Source organism: Metarhizium acridum (genome assembly GCF_019434415.1).
Source record: "Metarhizium acridum strain ARSEF 324 chromosome Unknown scaffold_29, whole genome shotgun sequence".
NCBI lineage: Eukaryota > Fungi > Ascomycota > Sordariomycetes > Hypocreales > Clavicipitaceae > Metarhizium > Metarhizium acridum.
The window spans coordinates 2097905-2125667 of NW_027094017.1; the positions used below are offsets into that span (position 1 = coordinate 2097905).

At 33.9% G+C, this 27763-nt stretch overlaps 7 protein-coding genes across 7 annotated transcripts; 5 read left to right on the top strand and 2 right to left on the bottom strand.

Annotated features, from left to right (window-relative positions):
* Positions 1–14421: 14421 nt before the first annotated feature.
* ARO2_1 (bifunctional chorismate synthase/riboflavin reductase [NAD(P)H] aro2) lies at positions 14422–14889 on the top strand (the record flags this gene model as incomplete). Its single annotated transcript, XM_066118388.1, has 2 exons — positions 14422–14456; positions 14526–14889. The coding sequence occupies 2 exons, from the start codon at positions 14422–14424 to the stop codon at positions 14887–14889; spliced, it is 399 nt and encodes a 132-aa protein (XP_065976992.1).
* Positions 14890–15193: 304 nt separating this feature from the next.
* Positions 15194–15775, top strand: ARO2_2 (bifunctional chorismate synthase/riboflavin reductase [NAD(P)H] aro2; the record flags this gene model as incomplete). Its single annotated transcript, XM_066118389.1, has 1 exon — positions 15194–15775. One exon carries the CDS (start codon positions 15194–15196, stop codon positions 15773–15775), a length of 582 nt encoding a protein of 193 aa, XP_065976993.1.
* Positions 15776–16184: 409 nt separating this feature from the next.
* On the top strand, positions 16185–16487 carry J3458_004737 (uncharacterized protein; the record flags this gene model as incomplete). Its single annotated transcript, XM_066118390.1, has 1 exon — positions 16185–16487. The coding sequence occupies one exon, from the start codon at positions 16185–16187 to the stop codon at positions 16485–16487; it is 303 nt and encodes a 100-aa protein (XP_065976994.1).
* Positions 16488–17433: 946 nt separating this feature from the next.
* On the bottom strand, positions 17434–17739 carry J3458_004738 (uncharacterized protein; the record flags this gene model as incomplete). The annotated part of the gene is made up of 1 exon (XM_066118391.1): positions 17434–17739. The coding sequence occupies one exon, from the start codon at positions 17737–17739 to the stop codon at positions 17434–17436; it is 306 nt and encodes a 101-aa protein (XP_065976995.1).
* A 3163-nt stretch (positions 17740–20902) lies between these two features.
* J3458_004739 (uncharacterized protein) lies at positions 20903–21343 on the top strand (the record flags this gene model as incomplete). The annotated part of the gene is made up of 1 exon (XM_007814282.2): positions 20903–21343. The coding sequence occupies one exon, from the start codon at positions 20903–20905 to the stop codon at positions 21341–21343; it is 441 nt and encodes a 146-aa protein (XP_007812473.2).
* Positions 21344–24664: 3321 nt separating this feature from the next.
* RPS18 (40S ribosomal protein uS13) lies at positions 24665–25404 on the top strand (the record flags this gene model as incomplete). Its single annotated transcript, XM_007814284.1, has 3 exons — positions 24665–24703; positions 24866–24996; positions 25104–25404. 3 exons carry the CDS (start codon positions 24665–24667, stop codon positions 25402–25404), a joined length of 471 nt encoding a protein of 156 aa, XP_007812475.1.
* Positions 25405–25651: 247 nt separating this feature from the next.
* J3458_004741 (uncharacterized protein) lies at positions 25652–27159 on the bottom strand. The gene has a single exon (XM_007814285.2). The coding sequence runs from the start codon at positions 27001–27003 to the stop codon at positions 25933–25935; it is 1071 nt and encodes a 356-aa protein (XP_007812476.2). The 5' UTR covers positions 27004–27159; the 3' UTR covers positions 25652–25932.
* Between the last annotated feature and the right edge of the window lie 604 nt (positions 27160–27763).

Below are 27763 nucleotides of genomic sequence, written 5' to 3' on the forward strand. Positions count from 1 at the left end.
TAATATAATCTTATAAAAATAACTAAAAGTATTTATAGTTATATACCTTAATAATATTCTTATTTATTTAAATACTCTTAAGAAATATAAATAATATATATATAAGATACTATAAACTTTATAAAATAATAAACTTTTAATTAAAGCCTTAAAATATTAGTTCTATTAAAATATTATATACTTTTTAAGGTACGTGCTTATATATAAAGAAATATAAATAAGCTTAAATAAGATTAAAACTATTAAGAAATAGCTTATATTAAAGAATTTAAAGAAAGTTAAAGAATTTATAGTATTTATAAACTTTTACTATAAATTCTTAAGTAAATATAAAGATATCTTATAATCTCTTATAAACCTAATAAAGAAAGAAGTTAGCTTTTAATAGAATAAACTAAAAGCTATAATATTCTAAAAGATAAAAGATTTAATTACGTTAAAACCTATATTAAAAGCACTTAATTAAAATAAATCTTATAAGCTTAAAACAAATACCTTAAACTTTATATTAGGTAAATAGCTTAAATAATAAGATAATTAAGAAAGATTACACTTAATTATATTCTTCTTAAAGAAACTCTATAAACCTAAACTTAATTATAGGATTTATAATAAAGAACTTATAGCTATTATTAAGTGCTTTAAAGAATAAAGATATTATTTTATAAAAGTAAAGTATTAAATTAAGGTTTATATTAATTATAAGAATCTTATATTATTTTTAACTATAAAGAATTTAAATAAATAATAGATTAAATAATATAAAACCCTTATAAATTATAACTTTAAGATTATATACTATAAAGAATCTAAAAATAAAAGAGCTAATACGCTTAGTTAAAGAGAGAATTTAAAATTAAATAAGTAAGTAAGTAATACACTCTTATTACGCGCTATTAAAGATAAGAACCTTATACTAGGCACTTAAAAAGTTAATATAACCTAATAAGTTAAGCTAAATAAAATATAAATATAATAAATTACATTATATATTAAGAATAATAATTACTTAAATAATTAAAAAATAAAAACGTATTTATTTAAGAAAGGTAAAACCTTTTTATATAATAAATAATAGTATATTTTTAGTATACTTTAAGAATAGCTTATTAAAGAAATATACGAGTACCTATTATATAAATATTAGGGTATAAGGAAGACGATTAGTAGATTATAAAGATTATATAACTTTTTAAAAAGCAGAAAAATAATATAAGAAGTTATTAAGAAATATAACACGTATAATAAGGTAAAGGTAATATAACACGTATTATATAGTAAACTATAACTAATACTACCACTTAAAAGAGTATAATAAACTATTATAATATACTTTACTATTAAACTATTAAAGTTAAAAGAACCTATAATAAGAGTAGCTTATAATAGTATTTTAGTTATTATAAATAAACTTATAAAATACGCCTACTATATTTTATATAAGAAATTAAGTAATACTAAGAACTTAATATATATATTCTTTAAAATAGTTATTATATAATACGAATTATTAATAAAGCTTATATTAAATCATAATAAATTATTTACCTTAAACTTTTAAAAATATTTTATAGAAACTATAAAGATTAAATAAAGCTTATTTATAGCATTTTACCTATAATTAAATAAATAAATAAAAATCTTAAACTAAATACTTAAATAATATTTATAAAGCTATATTAACTACTAATAGAATAATTAAGTAGAATAGCTATTACTAGTATAATAGGCTTATAATAGCTTTAAGATTAATAATATAAAGATATTACTATTTAGGGTAAATTACGGATTTAACCCTATTATTAAGATATATATAATATAAAATGTAAACGTGCTAATAGCTATAACGTATATAGTAATTATAATAAAAATATAAAAACATTTATAATAAAAATAAATATTTTTATAGAATTAAATAAAATATTACGTAAATAAAAAAAGATTACTAGTATTAATTCTAAAGAAGAGATATAAAGTATACCTTATTTATAAAAATATTAAAACTAAGTAATCTAATAATAAACTTAATTAAAAAAAGATTAAATTATTTCTTATTAAACGAAAAATCTTAAATACTAACTATAAACTATTATTATTAAATAAAATAAGAATTTACCTTATATTTTATATATTATTATTAGAGAAAGTATTAAATAAATTTATAATTACTATAAATATTATAATAAAAGATACTAATAAATATAAAGTTAAACGAATACTTAAAGTATAAGAAGATATAAAAAATCGTTATTACCTTATTAAATAAAAAGAATATTTAAACTTTAAAAACACTTAAAAACTAGCTAAAAATCTTATAAATTACTTAACGTTACTTAAATAGTTTTATTTCTAAGAAACGTATTTTAATTAATCTTTTAAGTACTATTTAATAACTTAATATTAAATTTAATATTTAAGGAATAAATTAAAATAGAATTTAAATTCTTAAAAGAAGTAAGAAGAACTCTTATAGTCTTTTAAAGCTATTTCGCTTTCTTACGTTTTATACGTTTTAACTTTTTAACGTTATTAATATTACGTGTAATTACACGTATTATTTTCTTAAATTATAATTTCTTTTATTTTTATAAATATAAGACCTTTTAATTCTTAGTTAAAGTATACTTCTTAGCTTTTTTAAGCTCCCTTTTAAGCTTATAATATTAATTTATAATATTATAAAGCTATTAAGGGATTACCCCTATAATATTATAATTCTCTTACTTATTTATTATACACTTTATATAATAACTTAAATTAAAAATAAAGGCTTTATATTAGGGAAATTTTATATAAGCGTAATAAGTATAAGCTTTTATAAGGGATAAAAATAGATTATTAATTATTATAAAAAGAAAATATTTTAATAAAGGGAAGAAGTTAATAAAGCTTTAAACTATTATTTTAAGACACGATTAATTAATATAATAGTATATAATAATAAAAGAAAAAAAACGTATAATACTTAAGCTAGCCTATTTTAATAGCCTTAAGAATAAGACTAATAAAGAAGGGGTATAATATTATAAATAATATTATATAAGACACGGGATAAGACTATATTAGCTAAAATAGGTATAACCTATAAGTATAAGAAGAAGGTAAGGGTACGTAATTAGCTACGTAACCTAAGAAGCAATTAAAGAGGTTAATATTTAAATATATTAACTAAAAAGAATTAAATTAATTAAATCTTAAGCTAGTTAATTAAGGTTTAAAGGGATTAATAGTTAAGCTAATTAATTTAAAATTATAATAAAGAGATAAACAAGTACTTAAGAAGAAGGTATTCCTATAATTAAATAATTTAAATCTTTATTAATTAATTTAAGTAATAGTTTTACTATTAAGAGTTATACTCTTAATAGCCTTATTATAATACTACTTAAAAGCTACTCTATAGCATTTAACTTAACTTACTTTCTAAGAAATAGACCTACTATGCCTTAGAACCTAAGCCACCGTTACATTACTATATACCCTAAAAATAGGGTTATTTAGTGAAAAAAAAAGTTTTATTAAAAGTAAGATATTAGTTAAGTTATAGGTGTTAAAGTGTTAGTATAAAAAAAGAGAATTCTAAACTTTAAAGAGGGATAATATAGTTAATATATAAACTTTAAATATAATGAAAGATGTTATAATAACCTTAAATTTCAGGCATTTTTTTAATGCTTAACTTACCCCTAAAACGTGTATATTCGTATAAAAACTAGTGAAAAATTTGCAAGATAAAATACAACTATTATGAAATAGTAGAATATACTAGTGTAATTATAATGTATAAAGGGCTTTTTATTGTATTACGTTAAGGCGTTTCTTCACCTAAAACATATATATATATACTAAAAGAAGTATTTACATTTTTAAACTTTAAGTTAATATAACTTTTATAATATTAAACTTATAAAGATACACCTAATATATAAAGATAAAGCTTTTTAAGAGCTATTAATTAGTTTTATTTTTATCTATTTTAGTCTATTATTAGTAGAGATATTCTAGTTTATATAATATAGCGTTTTTATTAAAGCGAGGTTACGCGAGGTAACTTAAATACTCTACTTTCTTTACACTACTAAATACTATATATAATATCTTTATAATTATTAATAAAAAATAAATAAAAATATTATTTTTAAATAGCTGAGATTATAAGCTTTTAAATGATATTAATTTTATAATAAAATTCGTTTTTTTATAAAGTTATAATAGATTAAATATATAGTATAATAAAAGTCATAGAATTTATTTTTAATATATATATATATATATATTATAATATACATAAGTATATATAAATATTTTATAATTATAAAATATATGAATAAATATAAAAAAAGCTAAAGAATTTTATAATATATAATTTATATATGATTTATATTATATTAATAAAAATATTTAAAATATAAAATATAATAAATAATTTAAATTAGTAATAAATAAAGGAAAAATAAAAAAAATATATATTATTAAGGATATATTATTATAAAAGTATCTTATATTATATATATATTTTTATTTATTATTCAATAATATTTTTAAAATAATTAATGTATATTATATATTTTTTAGTTTTTTATATATAATATAAGTAAAAAAAAATTATTTAAAAAATATTTACTTAATTCATATAATATAACGTCTTTATAAAGCTTAAAAAAAACCTTATTCTTTAATTTATTTTATATAAAAAGTTATATAATATTTTATATTTATTTATTTTTAAAGAGAAATATTTCATTAATACGTAAACTTTTAAGTATAATTTTTATATTATTATAATAAGAAAAAAATCTATTATTATTATATATTTTTTAAAATTTATTATTAAATATTCTAATAATACATTTATAGGTATTTCATTTATATATATTATATTATATTATATTATATTATATTATATTATATTATATATAATATAATATAATATAATATAATATAATATAATATAATATAATATAATATAATATAATATAATATAATATAATATAATATAATATAATATAATATAATATAATATAATATAATATAATATAATATAATATAGTATAGTAAAAAATATAAAAAATACAATACATTTAAAGGTCTGCTATTAAGAGCCTTCTTATAGTATCTTAACTTAGCTTTCTTTACGCTCTTCTTTACGCTCTTCTTTACTTTTCTTAGTATATACTTTTATATTTAACTTTTACTTTAAATTATAGCTAATTTAAGTGTAAGTTATATTCTTATACTCTTATACTTAAGAAAGCGCGTTTAATTTAATAGTAATATATATTAATATTTCTCGCTTATTTTATAGGTATATTTTTTCTAATAAAGCGAATTTAATCTAGTATTAAATTACCTTTTTAAATAGTTCTATTAAATAAGATAAGTAATTTATTATTATTCTCTTAGATTTTAATTTTAACGTAATTCTTTAAAGAACGTTATAATTATTATAAATATTATATTATTCTTAAAGCTATTAATTATTATACTTATAATTCTATTAGGTTAAACCTTAACTTATAACCCCTTTAAAACTTTAATTAAACGTAAAGCCTTAAAGGGAAATATTATTAAAGTATTTAATATTAGATTAAAATAAGTTTTCACTTAAAAGACTTTATATTAGCTTAATTTTACGCTTATTAACGTTATTATTTAAGCTTAAGTAATTTAAATAATAAAAGGTAAGTTTAGCTTACCTTATAAAAGTAATAATATAATATTAAAGATTTAAGCTTACGTTAAAGCTTAATAAAAAGATTCTAATATATATAATAATAATTAATAGTATTTCTATTATATAATCTAATACTTAAGTAAGTATTTACCTAAGATTAATTTTAATCTTAACTTTACTCTCTTAACTAAAATTAAGCTATATTATATTTACTTTATTAAAGGGGTTAAGAATAATTATAATTATTATATCTTTTAAAGAGGTTTTTATATTCGTATAAGTATTAGGTTTAATTTCTTTTTAATTTTATTATTAATTAAAGATAAATATTACGTAGCCTTATAGCTAGAAATTTATTTAACTTAATTTAAGTCTTAAAGTTTATTTAAGCTATCTTCTTAAAAAAATAACTTATAAGTAATTTTAATTATAATTATAATATTTATACGAAGATCTTTACTCTTTTACTTTAACTTATATTTAAGTTTCTATTAACTTAAAAGGCTTATTAAAGTAATTATAGCTTATCTTTAAGTAATAAGTTACGTAATACTATTAGAGCTCTTACGAATATAGTAAATACAAGTGTATTGTGTATTGTATTTTATATTGTATTATATTTTCGTGTATTGTATTTAAATACATTACATTACATTACGAAAATACTTATAAATGTATTTTAAGTAAAAAAGACCCTTGTTTTTTTAACTTAGGATTATAAGGCTAATTATAAGGGTTATAAGAGAAAATTTTATATCATTAAAAAGAGCTAAAGTAGCTCTTTAAAGATAACCCACTTTTTACTACTATAAGTTATCATATGAAAAAGTTATAAGCAATTGAAAATTCGCCCCACTTTACTTACTTTTTATTTTAAGATATAACTTTAAAGCTTAATATCTCGCTTAATATCCACATTTTTAAGTTAATTTTTAAAGATTTAAATCTCACGTGATTTTTAGCTCTATTTTAATATATAATATACTTATATAAGCATTTATCTATAATATTAGATATTTTTTAGCCTTATAATACATTTATAGGTATTCTTATCTTGTAATGTATTATAATATATTACATTATAATATAATATACTATAGTATAGTAAAAACTATAAAAAATACAATACATTTAGAGGTCTAAATACTATAAGTAATTCTTAGGTTTACACTTTCTTAAAATTATTTTTAACTTAAATTATAAAGTCTTTTTATTTATATAAAGAAGGCTAATAAAATTAAGTTTAAATTAAAAAAGTAATTTTTACTTTTAGCTAATATTATACGTATAAGATTTAAATTTAATTTCTTTAGGATTTTCTTATTAACCTTTCTTATTTTAAAGTATTAAGTATTATTTTAAATATACTCTTAAGCGTATTTCTTATCTTCTTTTTAAGAATATTTATTACCGCTTTTAATATATTACCCTAGTAGATTTTTATAATAGCTTATTTTTATACTTAAAAGAGTTTAAAGATATTAAAAAGGCTTAATAGATTATAAAAACGTTTTTAATTAAGCTAAGATAAAATAATATTATTAAGGGTTTTAAGAAGAAAAAGGCTTATAAGAGCACTAGTTTTAATATTAAGGCCTAATTATTTAATACTTAATTTCTTTATTTTAAGTCTAATATAGCCTAAAATATTTAGCTTATTTTAGAGAGAGATAAGCTTTAATATTATACTTTTTACTTATATTATTTAGCTAATTTAATTAATATTTATTTCTTATACTTTTTTAGGTTAATCTCTCTTTTAAGGTTCTTACGTAATTTTATTTCTTTTTATAATTAAAAGTAACGTGATATAATTACGTATAATATTAAGTATATTTATAAGGTCTTTATTATTAAGCTATTAGTTATACTTATATAGCTATCCCTTTTACTTTATAAGATAATATAATTAAGCTCTCTTTTAAATATAGTTTTTAATACTTTTTATCTTTTATTTATTTTTATTATCTTTTAGCTTTAATATTAAAAGTGTTTTTAACTTATTTATAATACCCTTATATTAATATTATTATTTTAATAGGCTTATATAAAAGATATTATAAAGTTTCTTATATTAAATTAAAAGTATTAAATAATATACTTATTATTTAACTTAATTAAGAATTTAAAAAGAGCTAATATACTTTAAAATTAATTTATTCTTTTTATACTTAAATCTTATATTTTTAATTTAAAGTAATACTAGACTTTTATTTTAGAATTATATTAGTTTATATTTATTATTATAATATTTTACCTAAAATATTACCACTTACTTTTAATATTCTTTTATTTTTTATTTTACTTAAAGCATTTTTTTAACTTAATTTCTTACTTTTAATACTCTCTCTCTTAGAATATTATTCTTAATATTATAATATATATAAGGCTTATACCCTATTAAAAGTTAATTTAATAAGGTATTAATTATTAAATTAATAGTATTATTATACGCGAATTATATTATAAGTAATAAAAGTAATTAATATAATTAATTCTTTATTATAAAGGCTTAAAGATAATATTCTAGTATTTAATTAACGCGTTTTATTTATTCGCTTATTTAAAAGTAATATACGATAAAGAGTTATCTTTAAATCTTTATTAAATAATATAAATTTAACTAAAAATAACTAATAAATAAAGATTCTTTATTAAATATAATTTTAATAAAGATATTATAGGTATATTTAACCTATTTATAAAATAATATTATTAGTTTACTAGCTATAATTATATCTAATACTAGGTAAAATAGTAAGTACTTTATATAATAGTTTACTATTATTAGAATAATACTAACGTTTTATTTATAATATTAGATCTCTAATAATTCTATTATAAAGTCTATTAATAATTTAGCTTATAAGCCTTAAGAAATTAATAGTAATTCTAATTTACTATAAGGCTAATACCTTTATATTATAATTCTTTAATATATTATATAAGACTTTACGTAATCTTTTATATTTATATTTATATATATTTAATAAAACTTTCTTTTTAATAGCTTAACTATTCTTTTTATATTAAAGTATTTAATTAATAAGTTATTATAGTATAATTTAAGTAATTCTTAAATAATAGCTTTATTTAATAAAACCTATATACGTTATTAATACATTAAGATTCCTTAATTATTTAAGTATTATTTATTAGCTAAATCTTAATTAAAATAAATTCTTATATATTTAGCTTTTATTTAAGAATCTCTTTTTTACGTATTTAAGATTATATCTCTTAAAGGTATATTTACGTTTATTTTATAAGAGTCTTCTCGTTTTATAGTATTTTAAATTTTCTTTTAAAGTAAAGGTAATTATAACTTATCTCTTAATTTTAGGTTAAATTAATAGCTTAAAAGGGGTAAATTCTCTTATAAAGGTATTTTATTACGCCTATTAGATTTTATAAAGACTTATAAACTTTCTTTTAATAAAGGCTTTTTATTATATCTCTTTTAATTAAGTGCTTTATTTAGAAATAATAAATTATATTTTTATATTTAAATAAATCTAATAAGCGCTTTATTTACCTATATTATCTTTATATAAATTTCTTTAAGAATTATAAAATCTTTACGTAGCCTCTTTATATAATTTAATTATCTTAATAGTATATTAATAGGGTTTCTTTTTCTTACTTAATACTTAATTATAAAGTTAAAAGAGGTTAAGTATAAATACTATTAAAACTATCTTTTATTTAGTTACTTATTACTTATAAACGTTTATAGGTTATAGTAATCTATTAAAACCTTAACTAGCTTTATTATATCGTTTATATAATATTATTAATATTTAAATACGTTTTTAATTACTAGTATCTTTTAATTAAGCGTGCTATAATAAGTCTTTATATCTTATAATTTTCGCGATTAAAAGATAATAGAGTGCTATTTCTTATTATTCTTAAATTATAATAGAATTACTATAATTATAAAGATTAATACATTTATTTTAATTTAAGTTTATTAATTAGAATTAAAGTATTATAATAATAAAGCTTTTATAAAAGCGTTTTTTAAAGCGTAAAACGCTTTTATTTTCTTTTAATTAAGTTTTATACTTCTTAGTTTTTACTTATTTTTACTCTCTTTTAATAAAGCTATTAATAAAGCTATTATATAAGAGTAAGCTTTAATAAAGTATTAATAAAAGTTATAAGACTCTAAGAATACTTATATATTATAATAGCTTTTAGGTTTTAATTAAAATGTAATAGTTTTAATTTAAGTAAAATTTATAAAGATCTCTTTTATTAATAAGATAAACCCTAGAAATTCTATTTAAGTTAAAAGAATTTACACTTAAATAATTTAACGTATAATCTTACGTTTCTTATTTATTTTAATACTTATATTAGGTATTCTTTATATTTCTTCTTTATTTTAAAGAATACTAAGATATTATTAAGGTATATAATATAAATAATATTATTTAGGCCTTATAGCACTTAATTTATATAACTTTTAAAATATAATAAGTATATTAATTAACTTAAAAGGTATTATTAAGTATTTAAAATACTTATATTATATTTAAAAAACGGTTTTTTATTTATTCTCTTTCTTAATTTTAATTTAATAGTAAGCTTTCTTAATATTTAATTTTAAGAATATCTTAGCTTCTTATATTTAATCTAATATCTTAATAATTAAGGGAAGTTAATATTAGTTTTTAATATTAACTTTATTAATCTTTAATAGTTTATGTAAAGGTAAAGCGTTTTATTCTTTTTTAATATAAATAAAATTAATACTCTTATTAGGCTTTTAAAGTGTTAAATTTAACCTACCTTTAAGTTTTTATTTAAATAGTTTTATAACGTTATTAGCTTCTTTAATAAGAGTAAGTATATAAATCTATATAAAGGTAATTCTTCTTTTATTAGATTAATTATATAATTAATTAAGTAATATAATAATAATTCTTTTACTTTCTTATCTTTAAAAACGTTAATATATTCCTATAATATTAGTAGTAAAAGCGTTACTTTTAGAAAGGGTTTAATATTATTTTCTTATAATAGTATTACCTCTTTTACTTTAAATACGGTAAAAATATATATATAATTTTACGCTTTTCTTTTAAACTTATATATTAGAATTACCTTATATTTACTCTTCTTTATATTATACTATTATTATTATAACTTTACGTTTATAATAATATTCTTATTTTTAAGAGCTAGTATTTTAAGTAAAAGAAGATTCTTACTTATATTTAATATTATATAATAAATTTAAGTGAACTCTCTTTATTTCTCTTATAAATTTATAAGAGCTAAGAGTATCTCTTATACTTTTAGCTTTTATAAATAAATATTATTAAATATTTTAAGGCTTAATAGAATTTTATTTAAGTAATATAATTTTACACGTTATATTAGAGTAATATTAATTAAGTTTACTTTAGCTTTAATATTTAAGGTTACTTTAATGAATATTAATCTTTATTCTTAAATTATAACTTATATTATAAGATTAGCTTTTACTTAAATATAATCTTTATTAATTATAGATTAAATATTATTTATAATTAATTCTTTTTTTTTATAATATTCTTTTTATTTTCTCTCTTCTTATCTTAAGTTTTTATATTATTAATCTTTTCTCTCTTAAGATATTTATTTTAAGATATTTATTATTATTATACTTTTAATAAATAAAATTCTTTTTCTCTTTACTATTAGTTTTCTTATTATCTTTATTTTAGAATAAGTTTTAGCGTAAGAAACGCCTTTAATTAAGTTTTAAGAACCTTTTTTAATTGCTTTCTCTTTTAAAAAAAGAGTCTTTAAAGTTTCTTTAAAACGCTTTAAAGAGTCTTTTATTTAAGTTCTTATCTTAAAGCTACTTATTATTTTATTTACCTTTTATATTATTCTAAAAATAAGTAATAAGAGCTATAATTTTCTTTTAAGTTTCTAGTATATTTAACGTATATATTTTAATATAATTTTAAAGGTAAAAGTAAAGTTTTATAAAGAAGTTAAGTACTTATTATACCTTTAAAATATAAGAGAAGTACTTTCTTAATAAATTTAAGTATACGTAAAAGTCTTAAAGAGATTAATCTTCCCTTTAACGTATACCTTTTAGCTATTATATTATAATTATATTTTAATTAATAAAATCTTAAATAAGATTTAAGGTTTATACTTTAAATTTTTTTTAATTAATATTTACGTTTAAATTATATACTTTTACTTTCTTAATATATTAATTCTATTAAAAATAACATTTATTTTTTATTTATATAATTATATGTAAGATTTAAAAGTAATTCTTCTTAAATTTTCTTAAAGTACTCTTAAAAGTATATTAAAGGTTATTTAATTAATTATCTCTCTTTCTTTAATTTATATTAAAAGATAACTTAAAGAGGTTTTTAATTTAAATCTTTAAACTTTAATCTTCTTTTAAGAAGAAAAAGTCTTATTATTTTAAGAATCTTCTCTTATTATTTAAAGATAAGTTTTAAAGTAACTTTTACTTTTAACTTTAAGTTTTTAAATTCACTTAAGTTTATATAAGTATTTCTTTAATTACACCTCTTATATAATTATAATAAAGTTACGTGTAAAGAATATAATAAATATCTTTTCTTTTAATATATTATTATATAACGTATAGCTTTATTCTTAAGTTTTTATTATCTTTTTAAAGGTAATTTTATAAAGAAGTTTTAGAAATTATTAAGGTAAACCTAAAATATAAAATAATTAAGTAAGAAATTAAAAAAGAACTTTATTTTTAAGTCTCTTAATAATATAGTTTAAAACTTATTTAAATTATTTAATATTTAAATTAATTCTTTTATACTTATTTATTAAGAGTTTTAACTTTAATTTATACTTGCTTTTTACGTAATAATACTTATAGGATTTAAATTAGAATTAATAGAGATTTATACTTTATTTTAAAATATAAGCGAACCTAATTTAATTCCCCTTTACAGGTAACTCCCTATACGCGGTGCCCGATTCGGTCCCTCTTTACAGGTAACTTCGTGTGCGCGTTATAATTAGCAGACCTCTAAATGTATTGTATTTTTTGTAGTTTTTACTATACTATATTGTATTGTATTATAATGTAATATATTATAATATATTATAAGATAAGAATACCTATAAATGTATTATAAGGCTAAAAAATATCTAATATTATAAATATATGCTAATATAAGCATATTATATATTAAAATAAAGCTAAAAATCACGTGATTTTAAATCTTTCAAAATTAACTTTAAAATGTGGATATTAAGCGAGATATTAAGCTTTAAAGTTATGTCTTAAAATAAAAAGTAAGTAAAGTGGGGCGAATTTTCAATTGCTTATAACTTTTTCATATGATAACTTATAATAGTAAAAAGTGGGTCATTTTAAAGAGCTAGTTTAGCTCTTTTTAATGATATAAAACTTTTCTCTTATAACCCTTATAATTAGCCTTATAATCCTAAGTTAAAAAAACAAGGGTCTTTTTTACTTAAAATACATTTATAAGTATTTTCGTAATGTAATATAATGTATTTAAATATAATACACGAAAATACAATACAATACATAATACACTTGTATTTACTATATTCGTAAGAGCTCTAATAATCAGAGCATTAACAAGAAAACTACATTTTCAATTTTCAAAAAAGCTTAAATAATTAATAATAAATCTAATAAAATACTTGAATTATAATAATAAATACATAAATTAGCTAATATTATAACCAATTAGCTCACATAAAAAAGTGGGTCCTTCCAGCTTATTATAAGCTTAAAAACTAGATTATGTAATTTTCTAAAAACACATTACACTATACTACTACTACAAAAACTACATTTTGTAGTTTTTGAAGTTTTAAGCTTATAATGCTATATAAGGACCCACTTTTTTAATATAAGCTTATAATATAGAATTTATACTAGTTATTCGTAAAACTTATAATCTTATAAGTATTTTATTAGATTTAATATAATGTTTTATATTCGAAACTACAAAAACTATAAAACTATAAAACTATACTATAGTTAATACTCTGGTTATAATATAAAAATTTAAAAAATATTTAAAAAAATAAATAAAAATTAATTAAAAAATAAAATTATATTATATATATAAGATATTATATTATATTTATTAAAATTAAAGTATAATATATTATAATACTTTATTTATATAATTATATATACTTTATATATTTTTTTAAAAATAATTTTATATTTATATTTAAAATTATAAAATCTTTTATTTACCTTCTCATTCTCACCTTCCTCTTCTTCTTGTTCCTCCCGCCGTATTTTCTTCTCCTCCTTCCTTCCTTTTTCCTGATCTTTCCCCTCTTCTCGTTCTCTTCTCTTACTTACTATCTACCCTTCACTCTCCCATAAATATATATGTATATCTCAAGTGGCCCGCCTTAGTGGGTGGCTCGCCTTGCTGTCTAGCACCACCTTTAGGTGGTGAGTGAAACGAGACGCCTAAAATAGTGGGGCGGGCACGAGTATGGGTGGTGAGAGCTTCTGTAGCTGAATTACCTAATGGTGGGGCGTGGCACGAGTAGTCGTTATTTTTTTGGGGGAGCGGCTCATGGTGGGGTTTCTGGTGGGATGTAAGACCGCCGCTCCGCAATTAGTCACCGCTAAAGAAAAATATCTTTGCGACATCGCTACATTCCTTCCCCCTCCAACCTCTCCCTCTTCCGTCAATCAATTCACCCAGTGGGCATGCAGAACAGATAAGGACACCATGTCGACATTTGGCAAATACTTTCGCGTGACGACGTGAGTCCTCTCCCTCCACTAAACTGCTGGGAACGCAAGACAACAGCCCACTGACTTCCATCGTCACAGCGCCGGCGAGTCCCACGGCAAGACCGTCTCCTGTATCATCGAGAACTGCCCACCAGGCCTGTCCCTCGTCGAGTCCGACATCCAGCCGCAGCTCAACCGCCGGCGCCCGGGCCAGTCGGCCATCACCACCCCGCGCGACGAGAAGGACCGCGTGACTATAGGATCTGGATGCGAGTTTGGGCGCACGTGTGACAACCCTACAGGAACTCATAATGTTTGCCATGATGCTAATACCCTAGGGTCGCAGACTGGGCACACCCATACTCCTGACCGTGCCCAACGAGGATCAACGCCCTCACGACTACGGCTCCAAGACCATCGACCTCTACCCGCGTCCCTCCCACGCCGACTGGACTTACCTTGAGAAGTATGGTACCAAGGCCTCCTCTGGCGGCGGCCGGAGCAGCGCCCGCGAAACTATTGCCCGCGTCGCCGCCGGCGCTGTTGCCGAGAAGTGGCTGCGCGAGGCCTACGGCGTCGAGATCGTTGCCTTTGTTTCCTCGGTTGGCAACATCAAGCTCTTTGAGGACAGGCCTATAACCGAGAGCGACGATATCGACTCCCTTAGTAGCAACCCTAAGTTCCTCGAGCTTATTGACTCCCTAACCCGCGAGAAGGTAGATGAGTTCCTTCCCGTGCGCTGCCCTGATACTACCGTCGCGAAGCGTATGGAGGATAAGATTGCCGAGCTCCGCGATCAGCACGACTCTACTGGTGGTACCGTAACCTGTATTATTCGCGGGTGCCCCTCCGGCCTCGGCGAGCCGTGCTTTGATAAGCTTGAGGCTCTCCTCGCCCACGCTATCATGTCTATTCCTGCTACCAAGGGCTTCGAGATTGGCTCTGGCTTCCGCGGCGCCGAGATGCGCGGATCCCGCCACAACGACCCCTTCGTGCCCACCGCCGCCGCCGACGATGCGACGCCGAGCGCTGGCGCTGGCATTCCTCCCTCCCGCCTGCAGACCAAGACGAACCACTCCGGCGGTATCCAGGGCGGCATCTCCAACGGCATGCCCATCTTCTTCCGCGTTGCGTTCAAGCCCCCCGCTACAATCTCCCAGGACCAGACTACTGCTCGCTACGACGCTTCGGGCGAGGGCGTCCTGGCCACCAAGGGCCGTCACGACCCTAATGTTACTCCTCGCGCGGTTCCTATCGTCGAGGCCATGGCCGCTCTGACTATTGCTGACGCCCTCATGGCTCAGCACGCGAGGCAGATGGGCCTGAAGATTGCCGCAGCTGGACGGTAGTACATTTCCGAGTACGAGGCTCAATTTACTACGAGTGAACGTGGAGACCAAGGGGAAACACCAGTAGTATAGAACGGTTAGGATAAAGGTGCTCGCAAAGATCTAAAGCGTTAGAAGAATACATCGTTTATTAGACTTCGGCCCTGTCCATGTTCTGTCCTTCCCTAATGAAACCGAAAATGCCTTCAAGCCCGGGCCGGAGGGACGGGCCTACACTACAGCGATGGTGATTGCCATAGTACTGTTCTGTTCTTCCTCTGCCTACTTGACAAGTTCCTGCGCACGACCAGGAGCAGCCTTTCGACAACGCGTGGCACACCATTGCGCTGGTGGCAGAGGGCCCGGAGATGTTTGGAGGCCTTGAGACATCCCCGGTTGGCGAGCACGACGAGATCAGCATTCTCCTTACATGGCCGAAGGAACGATCAAAGGGCGGCCTCGGGAAGCGTCGGCGCTCACGCAAGAGGACGCGAAGGGTATTTCGTCAGCGACGATGAGAGAATCCGGCCGTGCGAGGAAGACAAAACAGACAGTGGCTGGCCTTCTTTTCTTCCAACTCGCAGGTCGCACACCTCTTCTTAGGCCTACCGTTAAGGCAAATCTGCGCCCGTCCTCTGCAATCACAGCAGATTGGTTCTGGCTTGTCCACGGTCGGTTGAGCGGCCTCTTTCCTTTTCTGGCGTTCCCTCCTTCCAAGATTCACCGCACATGACGCACACCTTTGTTTGCCGACTCTTGCTGGCTCTCCGCAATCATAGCAAATGGCGTCGGGCCTGCCGAGGGCTTCGAGGAACTCCGCTGCTTTTCGATTCGTCTTCAATCTTTTTTTGGCAAGGCTCACTCACACCTTGGTTTGTTATGTCTCCCTGGCCCTTCGCAATCGCAGCAGACGGGTGGCGGAATTCCTCGGCCGGCAGGCTTTTTCGCTCTCCTTTTTCGTCTGTTGTCTATACCGAATTTATATTGACAAGATCATCTCTTCTTTGTGTGGACTGGGACTGGCAGCTGTTCTCCACAATCAAGACAGAATACGGCATTCGTGATGAGTCGGGTGCCACGCCTCCTCTTTTTTTTTCGCTCTTCCGTCATTCTGAGCACATCGTTTCACACATGCTTTTTGGCAAACCTCGCATCTTTTCTTGCCGAATCGTCCTCGCCGTCCGCAGTCGGAACAAATGGCTTTTGCGGCTAGTTCGTGCCTCGTGGCGCTTTAAGCAACTGGCACACCTGATCGATTCTCCAGGAAAGGGCAAAAACTTGACGCCACAGTCAACGCAACGTTCGGCTTCAGCGCGTCTCTCGACTTTTTTCAATTCGAATCTTCCACTCGCCGCCTTTTGGTAAATTTTTCTTGGCATTGTTGGCACCTACAAGCCTCCTGTCGACGTGATCAAGCCGTCTTGCTTTTTTTTTGCGCGAAACATATGCACTCTGCAAACCAAGGTGACGCGCTTTTCCCCGGAGATGTACGTAGATGCGTATAGGGTTGCGAAAGTAGCCCTCGGTTACCAAGTAGACACTTGTCGCACGCAGTAGCTGGTCCGCTCGTTTGCATCTGCGTCTGCAGAAAAGAGCAGCATAATGATTCCTCTCTTGCTGTCCAACGAATCGAGCCCACAGGTACAGCATAGCTAGACTCGGGACTCTCATGGTCCTCGTCAAAATCGGGGAAGCGCAGCTTTTGAAATTGTCACCTTGCCTTGATGATACTTTTTTTGTCGAGTGGACATAATATCCATCAGCATATGCGAATCGACTAGGGCATCGTGCCATCGGGATACCAAGTAAGACGGCGCGTATAGGGCGCAAACATATCCAAGTTGGTAATTGGGAAGACTTGGACTGGAGTACTGTAGCCACTGCATCGGCGAGACCCAGATGGTGGTCTCCGGTAGCACATCATCAGGATTATATCCTGCCCTTGACAAGTTTCTCTCGTATAGCACTCGATCATGCGGATGCATTAATCATTCCGCAATCTGTAGGTCCGGAGCTTTCTTTTTAAGCAGCCTCCACTGCTCGCTGAGCCAGGCCACGCTATACCCCTGAGGGGGCTGTGTGGATGGAGATCCAGATGCTCTTGGGAGCCCTATGGATTCGACACTGGTGAGTCTCCCTCCGTTCACATCGGTGGCAAGCTGCCATAGCTCCTCAGCTGTTGCACAGTCGTGATGGATGTGACCGGAGAACACCACGCGTTGATTTGAGTCGACGACCGCTGCTTGGACCAGAAGCTGTCCGACCGCCTCAGTGTCTGTTGCGTAGAAGTTGTTCGAGTCACGAATTCTGTCGAGGCATGCGATCTCGTCCTCCGACAAGACTCCAAATGTCGTCAAGGGGTCCTCAAACCACCGTCTAGCGTCATCTGGGGTTAGCTAATGGCAGTTCATGTTGCGATTTAAATTCTCCCGGACCACGTTTCGCACATGTGATACAGGGACACTCAAGTCAACGGCCATCATCGCGTGTTCTTGGCAAAACTGTGTGCCAATGGAAGATTGCTTCTCGCATCCGAGTCGCTCGCAGTTCGTGACTTCGGTCAATTGCTCTTGCCACTTGCCCTTTGCGAACATGCCATTCACTAGCTCACGAACTCACTCTGATCATCGTCAGAGTCCTCCGCGACATCGAGTGGTCTTCGGGGATATCATCGTCACCCTTGAGCTCGTTCTCGTCATTAAAGAGCTTAATCTCGTTATCAGAGAGCTCGTTCTCGTCGTTAAAGTGAAGGACCTGTCCTCAGAGAAGTCCTCCTCATTCTCGGACGTTTCTAGCATATCGACGTCATCGTACTCTTCAAAGTCTCCATCGACAGGTTTCTGTAAAAGTATGGAGAGTCAGGTCAAGCCAAGCACCACCGAGCAAGCGAACATATCTGGAGTGGGTCCGCTTACTTTACGTTTTAGAGACATTTTGTGAAGCTTTGAGGTAGTTATTCTTTGCAAGTATTCTTCAGAAATCAAGAACTGTGAAAGATGATTGGGAGATGCAATGCTGAGATGCAATGGGAAGATATGAACAAAACGAGGAGAGTCAAAACATGCACCCGCAAACTTAGGTAAACTGACTTCTACACAACAGCAGAACAGTTCTCTTATCGTGACCGACAAATCCCTTATCGAATCTCATGTAACCTCTACCGTCATACCTAGTAGGTATGGCACCGGTTTGCCCAGTCGAATGACAAAAAGTTCGGTTAAGAGTCAAATACCCAAAGTCACAATCACTCCATGATCTTGAAAACTAGATGAGAAAACTAATCGCTTAACGAAAATGTATTTCTGCTGAATATATCTATCGATGTTTCAGCTTGGTACAGTAACTGAAACAGCCCAAGGACAAGGCATTGAGAAGGAGAAAGATGTGGATGATGCTTTGTGGACAGGGCCAAGAGTCGTTCAGGTCTTATACAGAATGGTCACGTGATGCACGTTGACCATGGGGCACCTAGCCTGAACGGGCGATGCCGCTAAACCTGTGGCTGCAGCAGCGTGTCCGGGTTTACACCAAAAAACCTCCCGGCAACCTCAGAACTTTTTTTAAAAAAATGGCAAGTACATGCGTACCACCCACGGCACATTGATGTCAGTGAGTGATTACTGGACTTCGTAGCTGAGCCCTGCGGCCAGTTTGCCGTTTGGCTTGACCGCTAACCACTCTATCAATAATGGGACCGGTCTTAATGTCATCGAGGCGAACAATTTGGAAGCCAATCAGCAGGCAGGTAGGTGGTCTGTACATGTACTCTAGTACTTGCTACGATGTGGTGGCACTGGTGGCCCTCCGAGCTGGCCCCGAGGACTCCAAATGTCAAGTGTCACAGAATGGACCCAATGACGTCGACACCGCATCCAGACGCCCAGGCAAAGTCAAGTGCTCCGTAATCTTGGCAAACCTGGTCCGGCCCCAGCCCTTGCACCAAGCGATTACCTTCCGCTCCATCATTGCGGCGTTTACACGGAGTAAGTTATGCACATACACGTACGGAGTATGGACTGCCTTGTGTCTCGACTTGACTCGGGACAAACGGCAAGCACCTATCAGACCCAAACTACTTTCCTCATTCCGAGTTTGTGCCGCGCTTCCACCCTAGATCGGCACGAGAACCCATATCGCGGTACGCCCGTCGAAGCCACGAGGACAAAGGTTGTGACCGACGGCAATGGCAGCGCGAGCAGTGAACAAGCGCAGAGTTTTTCCCGCCCTCTTGGCGTCGGTTAGCCAGTCGTCGACCTCAGGACGGGGACGAGGGCCGTCTGACGCTTGACGGGTGGCACTGGCTCGGTGTAAAAGTCCGGTCCAGGAAGGAAAGCGCGGGTGTCCGGCCTAGTCGAGATTCAGAGCTGACATGGAACCACTAGTCTAGACCTGGGGCAGCCAGTGGCGGTGCCAAAGTTTCCACACAAGCCCACTAGAGCCCACTGAAGGCCCCCAGGTAACGTGCCTTCGGCCCATGGGAGCCACGGGAACTTGCACTTCGTTGGTCGGGCTCCACCGCAAACGGCCTAGGCCTGGAGCAGCCCAGAAGCGCAGATGTCGCTCGCGGTTCCATCAATGTTCTTTTCCTGTTCCACCAGCCACACCGGCACCGCGTGGGCCAAGTGAGTGACTTTTTGACGTCGGCCAAGGACATGCATGCAGTCTGGTCGAGTTGCTGCATGCCGATGCCTGCCACCTCCCAACCAAACCCCAGCAGTTTGAAAACACCGCGTCAAGCCCTCCGAATCAGTTCCGTCTCCGCACCCCAGCGCCCCCAGAGCCCCAGAGCTCCACACGCAGGGCCGCCCTCACGCCTCGCAGTCAACCCACGCAAGCATGCTTTCGCTCTTGTTCTCTCCACCCGGCGCCAATGGGCCGAAAAGAGTTGCCACCAACCACGGAGTACCATGTCGCCTTAATGCACGCGAAGACGAGGCCAAGAGGGTTCCTGCGGGCGCCGCCCCAGCAGAGGCTTGCAGACTTTCCCAGGCTTCCCAGATTTCCCGATTCCTTTATAATTGTTGTAGATCTGCCTCCCCTTCAAGCTTGTCGTTCTGTTGAGCCTCCCTCGACTGCGATATATTTGTCTACGCCTGTGTTGCAACAAAGCTCGTCAATTCCTCATATACTCTGCCAAAGATTGTCACAATGGCCATCCGTGACCGATTTCGTCGTGCCTTGCGCAAGTCCGAGAGCTCAGACACCATCTCGCAGACACACAGCAACACAACCACTGCCACCACCAGCGAGACGTCTTCGGTACACAAGTCGACCAGCAGCAGATTCGCCAGAACCTTTGCATTTGGCCGCCGCTCAAAAGACGACTCACATGAGGAATCCAAGAGGAACAAAAAGGACAAAAAGATTCACCCCAGCCAACGACCTCTCACGCTGCAAAATCTGAAGCATCAGGAATTGCTCAGCCATTTCAGCATGACCTTTGGAGCCACGGACCCGAGCCAGATTGAAAGTGCCAGTTTTATTGGTGTGAGCCCGTGTTGCACGCGCGCACCCAGTCTCGAGATCGACAGGGCAGAGATCAGCCACTCGCTGACGGACTCGCCGAACCCCGACTCGGTGCGAGACTGAAGAGGCGAATAGGCGCGCCGCATTGCATCTCTACGGCGAGAGAGCGTCAGTACGCCCTGGCGCCAACGGCGATAAATATAGACACCACTCGAAAGGCAGAACATTGGCGTTGCAATACGCTGGTGGTACCACTGCCACCCCGAAGAGGCACACGAGGCACGGCACTGTTCTCCAAATGACCGGCATCCTGCAACGACCGTTGCAGACCTTTGGGAATTGGGAGACAACATAACCCAAGTCCGTCAATCTCTCACTCAAGACACTAGCAAGAACAAGCAGCATTGCAGGGTCTCTCTTTCTCTCCACCTTTACCCTCTCTCTGTGTCTCTCACTCTCACTATCAATCTCACTCTCACTCTCCCGCGCACACTCTCCCCCTTGAACATGGAAGAATATTGTCTAGAGGAACTAGAGGAATACAAGGTATCGCAATAGAAGACTGCCACTGCAACTACTCTCACGATCCCAATCACTTTTCTGTGGTTACTACAACACGACTACGCAATGGTTGGCACTGCCATGGCGAAGAATACAAAAAAGTGCCTGCATGTATTATACGAACGGGCATGAATTACACGGGACCACGGGTTACTTTGGGGCATTCAGCATTGGCACATATCAAGCATTTGGCATATTCGGTTAATCGGCGGTCATGGAGGGATGACCCGGCCGGCGTTCTTTGTTTTATTTACCGACCTATGCACTATATCTACTTGTTGTGTACATATCGGCATGCTCTTTATTATGTTAGCCAAGGTGTCTGGTATTCGTACTGGCCAATATAAGTCATAGCTAATATTGGCCAGTACGAATACCTTATTGGTATAGACGATAATACACCGTTTTTGAGATTCAAGTCTCTCTGCCCCCACCCCCTATTTGTGAGCGTTGCCGGTGAATATCTTTTCGTCATTCATGATGGATGATCCTTTTTTTAGTTCTTTGTTTCTCGTGAACGGTCGACACGTCATGGCAATGTTTGTTGGGCAGTGTCACAATTATACCCTACCAGCTTGACAATATTGACGCCCATGTCTTGTGATTCTTGGTCCTGCGTACCGCAAAGAAGCTGACTGACATCTACCACGCAAACGGAAGGAGCAACGATGCGTCACTGTTCAAGACGTTCCTCAAGTGACTTCGATCTCAACCTGCCACCTGTCACGGCTGTCACATTCACGGCTCGCTGCTCCTACCATATTTGAAGCCAGCTGTCAACGAACGTCTCCACAGGAATCAAAACAATGTCTGGAGGACGCCTGGTTCCATCCCGCAGCTGAGATGAACCTTCTACTTTCAACGTTTCCCTTCCACGACGTTTGACTGATGGACGCCAATCAAAGCCAGCCGGCCATCATGTCCTCCAAATCCTTCTTCGTCTTGAAGACAAAGGCCATCCCGAGTCGCTACCAGCTGTCCAAAAATATCCAGACCCTGCTCGAGGGCCTCGACAGTTACCATGTCGGAAGCCTCGACGTCGAAGAGCTCGGAAGATTAGTTCGTCTGAGTCCTCGACGAAGGGCCGCTGTTGCAAATACCATCACGAAATGTGCCAACATTCTTAAAAAGGACCCGTCAGAGGTCAAGACTTGCGTTGACATTATCGAGATGTGCACAGAGATTCTGGAGATTGCAGGTGAGAAAATGTCGTGACTTGCGCCAAGTCTTGGGCACTCGTCTTACATGCAATCGCAGACAGGCAAAGCTCTACCGAAGGCTTTCCCTTCATGAAAATGCCAATAGAAATTCGTGCAAGGACGCTGGATCTCATAATCGACAATACATTTCGAACGCCAGTAGTAGTGCCGGCTGGGAAACCGTCACCTTGCAGATGCCCCAGGTTCGACAGGGACAATGTCTTCCAGACTTCTCAGATGAAGGCGTTGCCGACACTGTTAGGTATGGCTCTGGGTGAAGAGTTTTACCGCATCTTCTTTCGCAAGAGAAGGTTCCGATTTCGCTGTGCTTGTGAGCTTCTTGCTCATATAAATCATAATTCGCACTTCAAGGATCATGTTCGCCACATAGCGGTCCACTGGTGCGGCCCAGAATCAGCAAATACCTTCAAATTGCTTCCCCAGTTGCTTAAGCTAGAGTCTCTGACACTCAATATTTCCAAGTCGACGCTGGTGCATTTGAACGAACGTGCCAGCTTAATGCGGACATATTTCCCTCTTGCCTATCGAAACATTAGGATGTCAGACATTTTGGGCCTGGATGAGCTGTTGCTCGTGCGTGGCCTCCAAGATGTACATGTAATTAATGTCCAGCCGAAAAGTAACTCCCATGGCGTGGAAATGGATCGTGTGTGCCTTTGGGATTTGCTTACAAGTCAGCTTACACAACCACGAGAAGTGCGTACATGAGCTTATGCTTGATTGCGAGCGCTAACTAGTCGTAGGACTTGACAAATGCGTTGAGCCTTTGAAAGAATAACCAATTTAATTGGCGATATACGAAAAAGCGCATACAAAGTATTGCATGTTTCGGGAGTTCAGGAAGGCAACCAATTGCTGAGATTGTGCTACACGAGTTTGCCATACTCATAGGAGTGTGAAGATAAATTTCTACAAGTAATGAACAGTACTTCAGTACTTCAAGGCGGAAATGGTGTAATGGATAGACGAAAAATGTAACAACTGATAAATTACGATGACCTCCATTTGCGAAGTCACTGAAGGCCTCGTACTCAAAAAACGTTGTAAAAAGTTTTTCTTGTCTTATACTCACACAGCGAGCTGAGGGTATCCGGCTCAAGATCCGTCCTCTAGATGGATTGACCGAGCATTGGCAAAAGACGAGGAACAGAAACAAGCTACGAGAATCAACACCTACCGCAGGGAGAGCTGTCTGTACCTAAGGCTGTTCGCAATCTCAACAGCCCCGACAACATCAAAGAGATCGGTGAGTTAAGATCCGAGATGGGCGGGCCAGAATCATCCCGCGACTTTACCTGGCTGTCGCGTCATACTACCATACATGGTTGGTGAACATCCTGATTCTGAAGCCCCAAGTTTATGGACATGGGCTGTCTGAAGATTTCGGTTGAAAACTTCATTTCCCGGAATTCCCGGAAAAACAAAATTTCCCGAGAGACAATAACTAAGCCCACTTCTCAACAAACACAGGTCTTCATCACGTGCACATTTCCGTGACGGTAATTTTGGTGTGTGCACCACCACTTGCCCTACTTGTGCCCCCACAGGGTCGAAAATTCCACCTCGTTAAGCGAGCGAAGACAAATCTCCGCCTCTCTTCCCTTCAACCCGAATCCATTGTCCATCATCGAGCACACGGCAACGACCGGTACAGTTGCCCATCATGTCGCTCGTTTCGGGAGAGAAGACGAACTTTCAGTTCGTAAGTAACGCACTGCCCCTCCTTTGATTGGCGATTGCTCGACGATTTCAGCCAAACTCTTGCGGTCGTTTCGGTGGCGGCCGCGAAATCTTCAAACATATCGCCAACCAATTTACTTTCTTCATCTCGGTAACATTAGAAGCTAACACTTGGGGAAAATAGATCTTGCGTCTTCTGAACACCAATGTTGACGGCAAGCAGAAGGTCATGTACGCCTTGACTAAGATCAAGGGTGTCGGTCGCCGATACTCTAACTTGGTTTGCAAGAAGGCCGATGTCGACCTGAACAAGCGGTACGATTCAGACTCCTCCATTAGCCACGGACGAAAAAAACAAAGAAAGAAAGAGGAAAAAGAATATAGAGATGGAGCAAGAGTGCTAATTATTGTGCTTTCAATAGTGCCGGTGAACTTACCTCCGAAGAGCTTGAGCGAATTGTCACCATTATCCAGAACCCCACCCAGTACAAGATTCCCACCTGGTTCCTCAACAGACAGCGCGACATTGTCGACGGCAAGGACTCGCAGATTTTGGCCAACGGTGTCGACTCCAAGCTGCGTGATGATTTGGAGCGCTTGAAGAAGATCCGCGCTCACCGTGGTCTTCGCCACTACTGGGGTCTCCGTGTCCGTGGTCAGCACACCAAGACCACTGGTCGCCGTGGCCGAACTGTCGGTGTCTCCAAGAAGAAGGGTGGTTAAATTATACGCTGTGACGATCACTGCATTGGGATGGGTGTGGAAAGGCGTGACGGACTGGGTTTATTCCATCTTTGTGCGCATATCTGGACACGGAGGTTTGCTTTCGGGCATGCAGCTTGGTTTATAGCTGTACTCTAGATCAGAGGTCATGAATCAAAAGTATTCAAAACAAATTCGTGCTTTGCTTTAAAAGAGCTTCCGCCAAATGTGTCACATGTCGTGATGATGGTTGATTACCTTTTTTTTTTTCTTTTGGGGGGGGGGGGGGGGGGGGCCTTGACTGAGCTGAAAAAGCGCAGGTGACGAAATCGCAAGAGGTCCATCTGGAGATGACTTGGGTCTCTTGTTTACTGGCAGCTAATGGATTCTCCCTCGAGGTCCTCGCCAATGAACAAACAAAAGCTACGCCGTCAGCAATAGTCATCAACATCATGTTTATGCAGTATCAGAGCCCGTGAGGATGGCAGAGATTCACTCAAAGGGAGAGTGGCATGGGTATCATTCGTAATTTATCTATTAGACTGCCGTTCAATCTTCATGCGTAACAGCCATATCCAACACCTCGACCCTTCCCTGTCCCCTGGTTTCATTCCCGATGAAATCCGACAAGGCTTTGAAGGCTCCCGGTTCAACAAAGCCAACGACCTCCCACTCGGAGCCCATAACGTCCTGATTCTCCACCTGCTCTACATATCCCAAGATCTTGTCCTTGACTGTCCCCGGCGCCTTCTGCTCGCCGTCTTCCTCCTTTGCAGCACCTTTGGCGACTTTGACGGCCTGCTTCAATACGCTCGTCGGGCACGATATCCTCAGTCTCATACGTGCTCTTGCCACGGGAATGGGCTGATACGCAATGAGGGCCTTCATCGCCTCCAAAGCCTGACTCTTGGCACTCTTTGTGGTCACCACACCGGTCCAGTTATGCTCCTTGGTTCTGGGTCTCGCCTCGCCGTCGTTGCCGGCGGCCGGAGTCGGAGTCGCCGCACCACTCGCCGTGGCGCTCTTGTCTTTATCCGTGTTGTGTGCCTGGGAGCTCAACATGTCCAGGGCCTTCTCAATCATGCCAGACGTGTATACCCTCTTTGTCCTCGGATCGACCAGTTTACTAGCCACTATGCCAATGACTTCATTATGCACACGCTCCAGCTGTGCGGCTCTCTCCTTCTCGCCGACTTGTAACTCGCCCTTTTTCAGAATTTCCAAGACGATGTCGTCGGTGGATTTGCCCTTGCCAAAGGCCTTTTCGAGATCTTCCTTGGGGGCGGTCTGGCCCTTGGACACGTTGAGGAACACGTTGGGGATTTGGAGGACGTTGTCGAGATCTGTCTCAATACCGGAGCGCCACTCCATCACCTTGTTCTTGTAGCAGGCGATTTCGAAGCGCTTCTTGCCCTTTTTCAGGCGCACGAGCGAGACGTTTGTGAGCTTGATTTGGTTGGAGGGCTGGTTGATTTGGCGAGACATGGCGGGCGATGCTTGTTGCTGGCTTGCTTGGAGATTCTGAAAGGTTGGACTGGAGGGAGAATGAAGAATGCCGCCTGCTGTAATCCAAAGCGAATAGAACGGGTGGGAAGCGCAAGAGCCCAAAAAAGTATTCATCCAGATGATGTCGATGGCGGGGCAGCCCTCTGGTGTACCAATATATAGTGATGTAGCTGCCAGCCAGCTTAGGTTGGGCTGCGGCGGGACATTAGCCAACGTTAGGAAAGCGCAGAAAAGGCCAACACGTAAGATCTGCAAACTACAAAATGCCTGAAAAAAAAAACGTATTATTATGAGACTGTATACAAATTGAGCTACTCGTGAGAAATAGTCGCTCAAGATGTGCCGTCAGTATGACTCACTTCTTAGCATTCTGAGGTGGTAGTACTCCTAGGTGCATGTGGCCCAAGCACCTAGTACCTACGAAAAACAGTATTCTATAAAATGCACATCACCAGGAAGTACTTTTTGCTAACAGTACTGTGAATGTGGCTATAATATAAGTAACAAGGTATTTTATGCCTTTTCGTTTATTTTCCTCGCAATTTGGCGTTTTTTTTTTTTCCCCTTTTTTTTTGTTGCGCCAGCGGGCTGTTGACAACGCACAGGAACAGCGAGGGTGCGACGGCAGACTTCTCACTCCATCATTTCTCTTTTTTTTTTTAAAGAGAAATAAAAAACCCCGCCATGCCATGCCACCAAGTGAAATCTTCCCAACTGCCCCGCCTTGCTTGCACCCTGGACATTCGAGTGACTCTAGAGGCGCCCATTTGACTGTTCCCTGTTGAGACACATTTATCTAGGTACGCATGTAATTGCAGAGACCATTGCCGCATGCATCTGACTCCTCTTCTAGAACGAGAAACTGGAATAGATC